Source organism: Loxodonta africana, chromosome 17 (assembly GCF_030014295.1).
Source record: "Loxodonta africana isolate mLoxAfr1 chromosome 17, mLoxAfr1.hap2, whole genome shotgun sequence".
NCBI classification, from domain to species: Eukaryota; Metazoa; Chordata; class Mammalia; order Proboscidea; family Elephantidae; genus Loxodonta; species Loxodonta africana.
The window spans coordinates 33728896-33743823 of record NC_087358.1 but is presented as its reverse complement, the minus strand read 5'-3'; the positions used below and the strand labels follow the sequence as shown (position 1 = coordinate 33743823).

General features: G+C 38.0%; 1 protein-coding gene across 12 annotated transcripts in view; it reads right to left on the bottom strand.

The window, feature by feature from the left end:
• Positions 1-14928, bottom strand: part of KLF12 (KLF transcription factor 12) — a 502486-nt gene that overhangs the window by 28534 nt on the left and 459024 nt on the right. For all 12 annotated transcript variants that reach the window (XM_064270037.1, XM_064270039.1, XM_010589411.3 and 9 more), the window contains one exon: positions 3505-3662. In XM_064270037.1, the coding sequence (XP_064126107.1) occupies positions 3505-3662 (158 nt within the window). The remainder of the gene's footprint in view (positions 1-3504; positions 3663-14928) is intronic.

Sequence of the window (14928 nt, the reverse complement as noted above, 5' to 3'; positions counted from 1 at the left end):
ATGTCTCAGGGCTTTTTCCTTGAACCTGTCCTACTCCATACGTTCATCAATTACGTGGCAAAAATGGAGACGCTGAAGGGCAGAATTAAAATACTAAAAGCCAGGAGGCAGGGAGAGCTACCAAAGCGGATTCAATTAATTGGAATAATGAGTCCAAATCAGTAAGACAGATCTAGAATAATAATTTCTAGACTTGAACATATACATCCAACTCTCAGAATAATTCTCCTATGCAACACAAGATTATCCAGCTTGTGTTTAAACACTTTCGGCAATAAAGAATGCAATACTCTCAAACGGAAGCCATCATTTGAGGGGCAGCTCCAAGTAGGAATATAACATTACATGTTCCAATTTAAAAGAAATCAGTTATACATACATGGGATGGACAAAATCCTGTTGTCAGCAGCTCCTGCTTCAGATAACCTAACAGGGATACTTACCTTAATCTCTGCATGAATTAAGAGAAGTTCATTACCAAGATCTCTTCCCTCAAATTTTGGTATGAAAACTTTAAAAGACACAGCCCATAAATTGCAGAGTATATAGAAAGACATGGCTGAGAGAAGTGAGAATGTCTGAGTTGGAGAAATGAAGATGTCAGCAGCTCATGACAGCACTGAGAAGAACACCAGGACCAGCGAGTGAAAATTACAGAGAGGCCACTTTTAGCCAGTGTGATAATGAGGGCCAGCCCATTCGAACAGGATGTACGGAGCGCCAAACAATGCTGGGAGAGAAAATCCAACCCCGTAAAGATGAAGACTCTGCCTTCACAGATTTCACCCAACTTGTCTTGCAGATAAGCTCTCTGTCACTTTAATTGAAATGTTTAAGAAGAGGTGAGAAAATCACTGCTGTGGGAACAATACTAAAGCAGGCATCACACTGGTAAAAAGGAGATGACAATGCAACTACCAGGTTGCTGCGAGGACCGAAGAAAAAAGAAAATACGCGCGCAGAAAAGTGCAGAGCACTGATGCATTCTCTGTGAGAGATGACACGCAAAGGGTCCCCCTAACTAGGAGAGAAACCAGCCTGTGACGTAGAAAGTCCATTTTGATCCTACAAGTCTGTGATTTCATCTCATTAATAAGTCAAACTAATTCATTCCACTTTAGCATTCAAAGGACCCCTGGAGGTGCAGTGGCTAAGCACTTGGCTGCTAACCAAAAGGCTGGCAGTTCAAATCCACCAGCCACTCTGCAGGAGAAAGATGTGGCAATCTGCTTCCATAAAGATTTACAGCCTTGGGAACCATATAGGGCAATTCTACGCTGTCTTATAGGGTCGCTATGAGTCAGAATCAACTCGACGGCAACGGGTTACATACTGATACGATGGAATGTGCTTATTCTACTTCCATGTCTTCTCTAAATTCCGTCTTTGCCTTAATGATAAAGAAGTTGATTAAAAAGCAATCCTAAGAAACAGGTGGGAACCATAGTGGCATAGTAGTTAAGAGCTATGGCTGCTAAACTAAAGGTCAGCAGTTCAAACCCACCAGGCGCTCCTTGGAAACTCGAAAGGGAGTTCTACTCTGTCCTATATGGTCACTATGAGTTGGAATCAACTCAGTGGCGACAGTTTTTTTTTTTTTTTTTTTTGCTTTTTAAGAAACAGGTAAAAATCTTTTGTAAGGAAGCTCAAAACCAATGGAAAGGGGAAGAATCTGGAATTAAGCAGAAAAGAGAAAAGAATTGGGAGTAGGGAGGAAAAATGGAAGAGACAGTTTGAAAAGTGTGTCGAATTAACTATCTTAGAAATACTAGAAGTATAAAGTTTCAGAAGAATAAAAGTAAAACTCCAGATTCTATAATGCTTTTCTAACTTCATGCAAATCTCCTGGCCCATGATTTCACCACAAAAAATGATTCTTAACCTCATGGTTCAGAGTCATGAAATACTTTGGGAATACTCTGAAATAATGTGGGCTACTAAACGGGGATAAACGGCGATTTAAATTATTTTGTTACCTGAGCTGAGAAACAGTTTGCACAGTGTGGTCATTTTAACACATTTGAGAGGGTGATACTATTTACACAGCATATGAAAGTCTGTTGTACTTGGAGTTTCCAGTTTGAGGAAGGTGCTAAATCTTAGTTCCTGCCAAAGCCTTGTTCGTTCTTTGGTACACTGCTACCAGGGATGTGTGTGAATGAGTTTCCCTGTTCTATATGCTTCTTTGAGCTTCACACATTCCAGTCACTGGTCACTTTTCTTAGAAAACTTACTGTAGTTGTGGGGTACTCTTACCACCTTAGTCTCTTCCCTGTGCCTGGTGGTACCCAAAAGGATCCAGAAGCAATGAGATCCAGGTGATATTGGTTGAGAGATAGCCAAAGTCAGGGGACAGATGCAGGTGAGCAGGGGACTGAGTGAAGAATCACTAAGTCATTTCCTGGATGGATGGATGGGTGGATGGGTGGATGGATGGGTGGGTGGGTGGATGGATGGGTGGGTGGGTGGATGGATGGGTGGGTGGGTGGATGGAAGGATGGGTGGATGGGTAGATGGAAGGATGGGTGGATGGGTGGATGGAAGGATGGGTGGATGGGTGGATGGGTAAATGGATGGATGGATGGATGGATGGATGGATGGATGGATGGATGGATGGATGGATGGATGGATGGATGGATGGATGGGTACGTGGATGGATGGGTCGGTGGGTGGGTGGGTGGGTGGATGGAAGGATGGGTGGATGGAAGGATGGGTGGATGGATGGATGCTGGGATGGTCAATGAATCACCTGTGGTCTTAATTTTCTTCTCTGTAAACTGTGAATGCTAAAAAACCCTCTCCCTATATAAAAAATGAATCAGTGCAAATCAAATGAAATTATGTGGAAATGTTTGTAAAACTGCCCAAAGTGCTATGTATTTGTACTTTTTTGTTGTTGTTTATTTGTTTGGTTATTTGGGGAAATGTTATAGAGGAGGGGAAAAAAAAAAACATGATTGGGGTGGGGACGGTAAAACATTAAGACCCACTGCTGTTGAGTCAATTCCAACTCATAGCGGCCCCACACAACAGAGTAGAGCTGTCCCATAGGGTTTCTAAGGAGTGGCTGCTGTATTTGAACCGTCAACCTTTTGGTTAGCGGCCAAGCTCTTACCACTGCACCACCAGTTGCATAGGTTAACTTTAAGAGAGGAGAATAATTCGTTTCCACACTTTCATGATGTGCCACAAGGACATTTTTGAACCTGATAAATGATGTAATAACTAAGCGGTAACCCTGATTGTGATAAAATTAATCACCCCCTTCACACCAACAAAATAGAAGAAATATTTCATTAATTTCTAAAGCTCACTAAGACTTAGCCTTTTCTGATGGGGACAGAGAAGATACATTCTGCCCAGAAGAAATAAACTAAGCTCTAGATGTGTGTGATATGGGTGAGTACCAAATGCCACCATTGCAGGGCATGGCTCCAGAGTCAAGCACCAGTCTCCTTTTGGATTCTTACTGAGCGGCCGGTGAAAAGCCTTGCAGAGAGGTACCTGTATGTGTCCTCCGATGAGCCTTCAGATGAGAGCTTTTTGTGTACACTTTGTTGCATCCCTCAAAGTCACATCTGTGGATACGCCGTTTTCTGGAGTCTGGGGATTCAGACCGTCTCTGGCGTCTTGTGCTCTCAATACTAAATGGTGAAATTGAACTGAAGAAAGAAAAAAAAAAAATAAATGGAGTTCAGTGGTGAGAAACTAATCACTCTTCTTTGGTCCTAGTGGCAGGGGGACTTAATTTTCAAATAGACTCAAGGCCACCATGTCTGCATTTCCTGTGGCCACTTTCTCTGACATATCTCATTTCTCAATCTTGAAGGCAAGCCACATGGCTTATCATTTCTGGTGAAATACTCCAGGTGGAAAAAGATCAGTTAAAACAAAAACCCAAAAACCTAAATGAAAGCAGTGTGAGTTAAGTAAATCCCCATTATCAGAACAAATAATCTGGTGGGTGTTAGATTTATACCTCATAATTTTCAGCTTTTGAATACATTTACGGAGAACATTTTAGGAAGCCCTGCTATGGAAAAATAACAAAACAAATGCATTTAATAAATAACAGGCTGGTTTGAATTGCATGTGACAATATACAAAACAGTGTGAGATCACAATGTATTTTTCAAAACCAGTGAGATTAGGCTGAAAGAAATGACATCAGTACATTAATAATGTGACTCATGACAAGCTATTTCTATTCAGGAAATTGTACCTGACATTTAACTTTTCCAGTTGATGGTTTTTCATGGTGAGGAATAAAGTGTATTGTTTTCAAAGATTAGCTGTACCACCATTATTAAAAAAACAGTTTTAGCTACGAAATTTGGCCCTGACTTGTACGTTGTTTATTTTGAATGCTCTAGTAGAAAAACAGGATTAGTTGGTAATGTCAGGTAATTGATTAATATGTACTTCTTCAAACCTTAGTTTCTTTTGATTGAGACAGAAATATGACTCATCTTTCTTTTTTCCTTTTATTATCCATGTGGTTCTTTAAAACTATTGTGAAACATAATAAAAAACCCAATTATCTACATTCTCACTATGAAAATTTGCCACTGTTAATAATTTGACATATTTTCTTCTAGTTTTCCATGATTTAATGCTTTTAAAAATATTTAATTCATTTATTAATAAATCATCTCTTTTAGAAAAATTGAACATTACAAATAAATTCCCCCCTTGTCTTTACCAACACCTTGATCCTTTCTCCTCCTCTGAGTTTTCTTTAGATCCTTCCAAGTCTTTGAAAATGCTTATATGTATTTTTTCATATTCACAGGCATTCATAATAATGTTTCATATGTTTTTTAAAGCCACATAATATCACAGTATTTGCATCATTCTACAAATTGTTCTACATTTTCCTTTATTTTAACTCAACATTAAGCATTTGAGATCTAGCCACGTTGACGCAAACTGTTGTAGTTCATTCATCTGAAGTGCTGCATGCATTTCATCAATTCGAATACGTAATTTTCTTTCACATTTTAACACCTCTTAAATCAGGACCCTTCCTACAATTGATGGCATGTCATAGTTTAAGTAGTATAATCTCTTTCTTTACTAGTGATACATAAAATAATGGTGCATATTACAATAAAGGACATTTTATCTTAAGTTCTGGGCTAGTAAATTTCTGTAAAGGGCTAGATAATAATTATTTATTTAGGTTTTGATAACCATACAGCCTCGCTTGTAACTAATCAACTCTGCCACTGCAGTATTAAAGCAGCTATAGACAATATGTACACAAATGAGCATGGTTGTGTTCCAATAAAACTTTATTTACAAAAACAGGCAGTGGGCTGTATTTGGCCCATAGATTACAGTTTGCCAAAATAGCCCAATAAATACGCATTTCGGAGTTTTAAAATTTATTTCCCAAGTGACGAACCTTTAGATGATTTTCAGTATTTCCGATTACATTGCTCCAATGAACTTCTTTTCGAATGTTTTCTTCTTCATCTGCGTCTTTTAAGTTTTTAAGGTATTTTTACTCTTGTACAAATAACAAATTCAGCAACCAAAGCTTTATAAGTAGAGTTATTAAAAAAAAAAAGATTAAAGACATAAATGGTGTTTATCTATCTGTGTCATAATTGGTTTTACGCAAAATCTATGTTAGTAGAATCTATGGTATGGCTAAACGATTTTTTTCAGCCTTCTTATCAATTAATGTGGATTTGTGGTTTTCCACATACTTGCTGCAGGGCTGGGAACCTATTGTGAAAAGAGTCAAAACAGTGTGATTGGCCTTCCCATGTAAAAAAGTGTTTTAGCCACTCCTGACAAGGTATGTTCTGGCACAGGGGCGTGATTCCTGTGAATAAATAAGACTGTGTGTGATAATACAGCAAATTAATTCATTTCTTGCATTTCTAGCCATGAAAATAAATATGGGTCCTGGCACTTGAGACCTGAAAAATAGAAGCCATTGTTTTGTACAATGTTTGATATCTTCTAAAATGGAGAAAATGGTAAGGTATTTGTTTCCTTCTTTAGATTATAACTTGAGGTTCATAATAAGAATGCTTTGTTTTGTACAATTTCTACATATTAATACATGGAAGTCAAAATGTAACTGTGCATAAACACATACATACTGTTTTGCCCATAGTTGATTTTTAGCTATTTATCTTTCTGTATATTCCTGCATACGAAGAAAAGTGAAAAATAAACCTGAAGTCAAAACCAAGTAACTACTAAACCATCCTCAAGGGACCGATGAAATAATGCAGCTATACAATCCATCAACTACTTAAGTACATGGCAAGCATAGAAACACATGCAAAGGCTACAGAATAGTCTGAAATTCACAAAGAGTTCCAGATTTACATTAAAATGAAGACATGTTAGGTGGATGACCTTAATGCTTCAAAACCTTATATCCTGGTTTTCCCCACTCTAAAGTGGATAATATTTTTGGATAACTATAAAGAACTGATCACCTGAAGGTATCTTGTCGTATGTGCAATAAATAGCTACACCCAGCAAAACTGCCTTCAAGTGATATTCAGTAGGTGAAATTTCTCCTTGCTTCCCATTTTTAAATGGCAGATGATGTCAAAGAACCCTTGGCCAGGATCTACCTTTCAGTACTACTTATTTGATATCTTTTTTGAAAGGCAGGGAAGTAAGTGCAGCTGGGGTAAATGGGGTCGAAAAGTGTAGAAGCTTAAAGAACACAGCAACAAGAGAGGACAACCCAATTTCAAGGAGGACTTCTGTTGTGCTGAGGTCCACGGCATGAGTCCATACTTGGCGGGCACTGCAGGGGATGGCTATCATGGGTTGGGGATTTGACCAAGCCAAGTGCATAGCTGGAAAAATGACAGTCAAGGTGTTGGCACCAAGTAGTTTGTCACCTCTAGAATACATTCATACAAGAAATGTTTGTTAAACAGAGTGAGCGAACGAACAAGCATTAGAAATAAAATACTCCTAATTTTTAAATCCTGGGTGGTGCAAACACACTCGTCTACTAACTGAAAGTTGGAGGTTTGAGTCCACCATGAGGCACTTTGGAAGAAAACCTGGCAATCTACTTCCAAATAATCAGCCACTGAAAACCCTGTGGAACAACACAGTGCTACTGGGATACAAATATACACGGGGTCTCCATGAGTTGAAATCAACTTGACAGCAACAGGTTACCTTTAACTTAATCTAATTAATCCTTAATTGATTAATTAATCCTTACTAGGATCTTCTGGGAAACCCTGGTGGCATAGTGGTTAAGTGCCCTGGTGGCATAGTGGTTAAGTGCTACAGCTGCTAACCAAAGAGGTTGGCAGTTCGAATCCACCAGGTGCTCCTTGGAAACTCTATGGGGCTGTTCTACTCTGTCCTATACAGTCACTATGAGTCGGAGCCGACTCGACGGCACTGGGTTTGTTTGTTTTTTTTTTTAGGATCTTCTGATTATAAGTCTTCAGATAATGGGTACTCCATTCTTTACGCCCACCTCCAGTTCACTAAGTGTCATATTTTAAATGCTATACAAGCTTGTTACTGAACACCGAATATCAGGAATCTGAGTGACCATTAAAACATGTATGTGAGTGCCTCAGTTCTCCCCTCTAAGTTCGGGAGAGAGCATTCTAATGCACTGCTTACAATTACAATTCTCAGTTGGAGGCCACTGGGGATCTCTTAGAACAAAAGTAGGATGCTGATGAATGAAATAAAAATTAACAATAATAAATCTCTCTTTGATCCCAGGTAAGTAGGAACAGGCAAAGTAATGACCTGTATCCCCAGAAATATTATCCTGACTCGTCTCACTCTGCTGCCACCTCTAAGCACAGGCATCTGGTAACAGCTACCATTACACAGTGACTGCAACAATGGGTTCAAGAGTAACAACAATTGCGAGAATGGCGGAGGTCTGGGCAGTGTTTCACTCTGCTGTACGTAGGGTCACTATGAATTGGAACCAACTCGACAGCATCTAATAACAACCACCACATTTCTACTTTGCCCTTCTTGTGCTTTCTAAGCAATGTGGCCTTTCTTTAGAAGACACTTGGGGTATCCTCAAATGTATGCAACCTGACTTCCACGCTTCCAAAACTGGCCTTGTTCTGTGGAATGAAAATGTGCAAGTCACTATTTATTGTGTACGCCAGTGTGGGATTCTCCCAACCGTCGTCAGTAATAAACCTGCTATCATGAAAGTGGCCGAGGTAGAACAGTTGTTAGTGTGCTCCCAAACACTGTACTAATCACATTTGTTCAGTTCAAAAGAACAATAACTAAAGGCCCACTCCCTTCCCCAGAAGGGCAGACCATTTAGAGTAGTGAATGAAAGCCTGAGGGGGCCTCAGGGGCACCACGCTGTAGTAATTAGATTTACAGAGAACAAATGAGTGAATCATGGCTTCAGTTGCACAATAGTTCCCACTGGAATGGCAAGTTAAATTAGAATTAAACCCAGAGAGGCTCCGAAAGTCACATCCAGGAAACAGCTCTATTTAAATAGAAGGCACTGTGCGGCTGCTACAAAAGAAATTAGGGTTAACTGTAATCAGCGGCTAATAAAAGACCATTTGTCACGTGTGACCTTAGCGTGATGAGATGCCCTTCACTGAAATTGGAGTTTCCATAGGAGTAAAAAAGAAAAAAAGAAAGAAAGAAAAAAAAAAAGCCAGGCTATTCCTTCAAGGCTGGAGAGAGGACATCCACATTCCAAACCTAAAAACAAGGGCCGCAAACAGTGAAATAAAGGGTGCTTTAGCAAATTTGGAAACCCTGGTGGCGTAGCGGTTAAGTGCTACCGCTACTAACCAAAGGGTCAGCAGTTTGAATCCACCAGACGCTCCTTGGAAACTCTATGGGGCTGTTCTACTCTGTCCTATAGGGTCACTATGAGTCGGAATTGACTCGATGGCACTGGGTTTGGTTTTTAGCAAATTTATACATACAGTCTCAACAGAACTACAAGAGCCATGGCTGAGAAGACAATGACAGCTGGCATTCACAGAGTGCATAGTATGTGCCAGGCACTGCTCTACATGCTTTAGGCTTCAAAACAACCTCTGCGGTATGTATATTCTACAGTAGATACTATTATTACGTATCCCCATTTTACAGGTGAGGAAACTGTGGCATTCAGGGGTTAAGGTGAAGGCCAAAAAAAAAAAAAAACTAGGTGGCCAAGCCAGAATTGGAACCACCCAAGTGGTTGACTGCAGAACCCAATCTTAAACTATTACTTTACACTGATTCAGATGAAGACACAAGGTAGTATAAAATCAGAGGATAATAAAATTATGAAAAGCAACCAAATAATTTGTCATTTAAATTCTCCCTCTCACCCAACTGTAGAAAACAATTCTTAAATGTAGCCTAGTAAAATAAGGGAGAGGTGTTCCTGGGCACTGTAAACAGTTAACATACTTAGCTGCTAACCTAAAAGTTGGTGGTCAAGGCCACCCAGAGGTTCCTTGGAAGGCCTGGCAATCTACTTCTGGAAAATCAGCCATTGAAAACCCTACAGAGCTAGAACAATCAACTATATGAGACCAAAAGGGCAACTCTGGCCCAAAACGGCAACTTTTGCCCAAAACCAAAGATAAGATGACAGGGAGAGACAGGGAAACTGGACAAATGGAAACAGGGAACCCAGGGAGGAAATGCAGACAGTGTTGATACATTGCGGGGGTTGCAAACAATGTCATGGAAGAAATTTAAAAATCATTGATCGGAAAATTAATTTGCTATGTAAACTTTCACATAAAGCACAATAAAATGCTAAAAAAAAAAACAAAAAAACCTCTACAAGAAGTGACTGCTGATGGGAATGGATTTCATTTTGGGGTGATAAAAATATTCCGGAATTAGCAGTGATGGTTGTGTATCCTAGTGAAGACACTAAAAAACAGTGAATTGTACTTTTTAAAAGGCAAATTTTATAGTATGTGAATTATATCTCAGTTTAAAAATAAACTTTAAGAAAATAGACTTCAAAAAATAAAAATTAAAAAATAAATAAAAAAGCCCTATAGAGCACAGTTCTATTCTGACACAAATGAGGTCATCATGAGTCAGAACAGACTCAATGGCAACCAGTTTTTATAATAAGGCATATCGTATTCTCTTGAGATTTTTAAGGTAAACTGTTTTATAAATACTGTCAGACAGTACTCTGTGTAATGACTTATAATTAACCTACCCAAGACAATGTTTTCTTAAAGTTGTTGTAAAATATGCATTTATTTTCAGGGAGGTGTTTTTAGAAGGCTGAGTTTGGCAAAGGTGTGTGAAAATGTCTTCTTTGACCATTAATGCCCACAGAAATGTGTTCTTTCATTGCCATTCAGTTTATTTACAATTGTTCCAAAAACAATTTGAGGGTGCTGAGCGATCGAGTTAGCTTAAGGGAACTGGGAAATTTCAGTGTAAAAAGTATAATCTGTACTGTTTTCCAAAGTTCACTTTAAAACTGTTTTGAATAGGAGATTAAATATCATCTACTGAAATCCTGAATTAGCTTCTGCCACAAAATACACATGAGTAGAACCAGTTACATGCTCGTAAATCAAACACCCTGTCGGGAAGGAGATATTAACTCCACGAGCCGAAATTAAGTTGACAAGGCCTTCTGTTAACCAGAACTTACATACACCTCAGTAGCAGATGTTTTATGCACGTGAACAAGTCAGACATGTGCCTTATTTTACAGGCTTTCTCTTAGCCAGCAGATGGCTCTCAGGAGCAGGAATATTTATATTTATCTTCCACACAACACCAGACTCAGGCTCCTATCAAGCCTACTGTTGTGTACCATCGAGTCACTTCGGACTCACAGGGACCCTGTAGGCCGTTTCTATGATATTAACTGGGGGGAAAGGTGCTATTCAGACGCACTCACTCCCTAGCCCCCCAACAGCTACGTTCCTAGGCAGAGCAAATAACTCGCGTCTTCCATTCCTGGCTGTAGTTTCCTATAGAAAACTATTGAACAGATCGAAATTGTACGATCAGTAGTTGCCAACCTTTCCAGAAGCTGTGACTAAGACATTATACCACTTCATGTTCAAATTTAGATTCGATGATTTTTTTTTTTTTTAGATAATAGAAATCAAGGGTAATGCATTTGCTAAAATATGTCAAAAAGCACAATCTTAGCATCTATTCAAAACAGAGTTTGGCACTTTTTTTCATATGAACAAAATATGTCCAAATGCATTTCTAATTATTGTTTTATTGTGGGAAGAGATATCTTCTACCAAACTAATTAAAAGATAATGGTCTACTAATGAGGTTTTTTTCTCAGGTGGGTCTGCAAATAGGTTCAAAGTATATATTTTTTTTTTACTTAAACATAATAGCTGCTACAAGTATTTTTCTACGTTACTTTCTAAGCCATAAAAAAAAAAAAAAAAGCCCTTAAACCTATTAAAGGCTTAAGGAGTCCCTGGGTGGCACAAAGGGTTAAGTGCTCAGCTACTAACTGAAAGGTTGGAAGTTCTAACCTACCTTGAGGCATCTTGGGAGAAAAGCCTAGAGATCTACTTCCAAAAGGTTATAGCCATAAAAACCCTATGGAGCGCAGTTCTATTCTGCAACACGTGGGGTCGCCATGAGTCAGAATCCACTTTATGGCAACTGGTTTGGTTTTCTGGTATTATTGAAGGCTTAGCTTTGTCTTTTTTTTCTTTTTTGGAATTCATCACAATTTAGCAAGTAAGACCAGAGCTGTATTAAGCAAAAAGTCTAAAGATAATCAAAACAGAAAAAAAAAAAAAAAGCATCATTAATGTCATTAGCATTAATGCTGCTGGTTTTGTTATCAAACTATGATGACTTTAGTCTACAAGTTGAGACAGGATTGTTTGTTAACAAAAAAGTCTATCTTCAGATATAAATTGTCTATTTTAAGTAGTTATTTTCCATATGCATTTTCCAACACATTAAAACCAAAAACCAAACCCACTGCCGTCAAATCGATTCTGACTCATAGCAACCCTACAGGGCAGAGTAGAACTGCCCCACAGAGTTTCCAAGGAGCGCCTGGCAGATTCAAACTTCCGACCCTTGGGTTAGCAGCTGTAGCACTTAGCCACTATGCCACCAGGGTTTCCTCCAACACATTACATGCACTGTAAAGACTTCACCCCATAAAATCAATTCTGTAGGATTAAACAAGGGCTCGGAAACAAGTATGGATTTCTGAATTACACCGGGCATATCCATTGAATGGAAGATATATAACTGACTTAAATACTCTGATGAACTTTCCCCCAGAATTTCTTCACAAAGCACTGGGGTTTAAATTATGTTTTATACCAGGAATTGTAGCTTGGTGGGTCATCTAAGCTTTGAAAAACTTTTTAGATCAGAATAGCATTTATTTTTAAAATTTCGAGTGCCTTTAAGGCAGCCTCTGTCTTCCGCAGGTTGGAATGGGCCTCATCTCTACCATTTGACTTTTAAGGGCAGCAATATTTACATTTGTCTTACTGGTGTGGTCCTTGAACACACCTGCTTTTAGCACCTGCTTTCAAAGTCCTCTAAAATCAAGCTAAATTAAAATAAGTTGTCTTATTTGACTCCAGTTAAACTTTTAACTCCTCAAAGGTGAACATATAATTTTATGCATGTGTCTCTAGAAGCTTGCACATCAATGAAAGCTTAAAAGGAGGAAGAGAAAGGAAAGGAAGGAGGAACTTGGGGAGCATAGACTACACCTGGGGACTTTACCAAGCATTTGCACTGAGCCTCACTGTAGTAGTGCTCTAGAGCAGAATTTGATACAAAGAGGTTAATTTTGCCAGTATCAAGGATCTTATTATAAGGCAGATTCCCCAAGAAGGCAGTCCCATGAATATACCTCAGCAAGGGCAGTATACAATGAAATTTCATGTTTTAAATATTAAAACACATATAAAATGTTCCAAATATATAGTTCTAATGAGATACTATAATGAAACCATGTAATAAACTTTTGAAGTGACCATCAAAACAGGCTTTCATCTATTTTATGCTGATCATTAACCAGTTGTATGTTACACTAGAGATTTGTTTTATTAAGGAGCACTAAAATTGTATCAGTTAACTATCTAGTACTTAAGCTTACATAAATTATTGAAACAGTTTTTATTGCTAGTATGGGATATATAAATAACAAGACCAAGCAGAACTCATTGGTTCTGTTCTACTTGATGTTTTGTTGGCTGAGATGGCTGCCCAGTGCCACATAACAGGCATTTCTCCTATAATAAAATGTCCATGTATTTGAATTTTAGATAAAAATTAAAAAAAATTTCCATTTGGGGAAGAAAATATTTTACCTGCTTTTGATTTCCCTTCCTAAAATCTTTCCTTAATGTATGATTATTCTAACAATTTAATGTTGGAAGAGTGAGGAATTATAATTAATATGACCCAAACTCACATTTGGAAGACATTTAGAAGATGAAGAAACTAAGGCTCTGAAAGATTAGTTCCAAGGCCACACAGCTAAGCAGTTCCAGAGTTGGGACTCGAAGCTGGGTTTCCTGTCCTCTAGCTAGAACTATTCTACTCTCCAGTGAGGCTGTAGAGAAGCCTGGGCAGTTATTTTTATTTAGTATGAAGGAAAATCTATTTTGAAAAACTGATATTCTTTCTTTTTTCATCAGATAATTAGACCTACAAAACTCATCCTGTCTTTTGTTTTGGCTGTCAGAAAACTTGGCTGTAATAGCCTAGAAATTGGTGTGTTTATTTTGTACTCTAATTATAAGATCTTGACCTCAAAACGATATGGTTTTGATTTTATATAGTAATTTTTTTAATGTATGTCTCATCGTATTCCTTCTGAACTCAGTGAAGTATTAATGATAAACAAGGAAATGGAAAAAAACAAGATGCTCTTAAAAATGGACAAAACCATGTGAAATCTGAATTTAGGTTTCATTTTACAGATCTCTAAAATTTTGTGAATAAGCTCATATTATTGTTTTCAAAGAGAAAAACAAAACAAGAATTTTGTTTTTTGTTGCTGTTGCAGAAGAAGCATGGGACTCAGTCTGAAAATCTATAGCTCTTGCACTTATCAGGTATGGCATCTTGACATTTAATCTCTTTGATTATCAGATTCATATATTTCAAATGCATATTTAATACTGACTATTGAGTTGTTATCAAGATTAAAGAGAGGAATGTAAAGCTAACCTAATGCCCGATAAATAATATATTTCCAACACTTCTTAACCTTGTAAGTCCTTCTTCTTTTTGTGATTAATAACAGCTTTGTTGAGATATGGAGCCCTGGTGACGAAATGGTTAAGAGTTTGGCTGCTAACCAAAAGGTCGACAGTTGGAATCCACCAACCACTCCTTGGAAACCCTATGGAGCAGTTCTACTCTTTCCTAAAGGGTTGCTATGAGTTGGAATCGCTCAAGGACAAAGGGCTTGGTTTTGTTTTTTTTATAGGCCATTCATGTATCTTCTTTGGAAAAATGTCTATTCTAAATAATTTACCCACTTGTTAATTGTGTTATTTGTCTTTTTATTGTTGAGTTGTAAGGATTCTTTATATATTCTAAATACAAGTCCCTTATCAGATACATGATTTGTAAACATTTTTTTCCCAATCTGTGGGCTGTCTTTTCACTTTCTTTATGGTGTCCTTTGAAGCACAATAGTTTTAATTTTTTAATGTACTTTAGATGGTTTACAGAACAAACTAGTTTCTCATCCAATAATTAGTACACACATTGTTCTGTGACATGGGTTAACAACCCCCTGACATGTCAACGCTCTCCCTTTTCAACCCTGAGTTCCCTATTACTAGCTTTCCTGTTCTCTCCCAATAGTTTTAAATTTTAATTGACTCCAATTTATCTATTTTTTCTTTTGTTGGTTGGCTTTCGCTATTATATCTAAGACTTGGCCTAACCCAAGGTTTTGATAATTTACTCCTATAT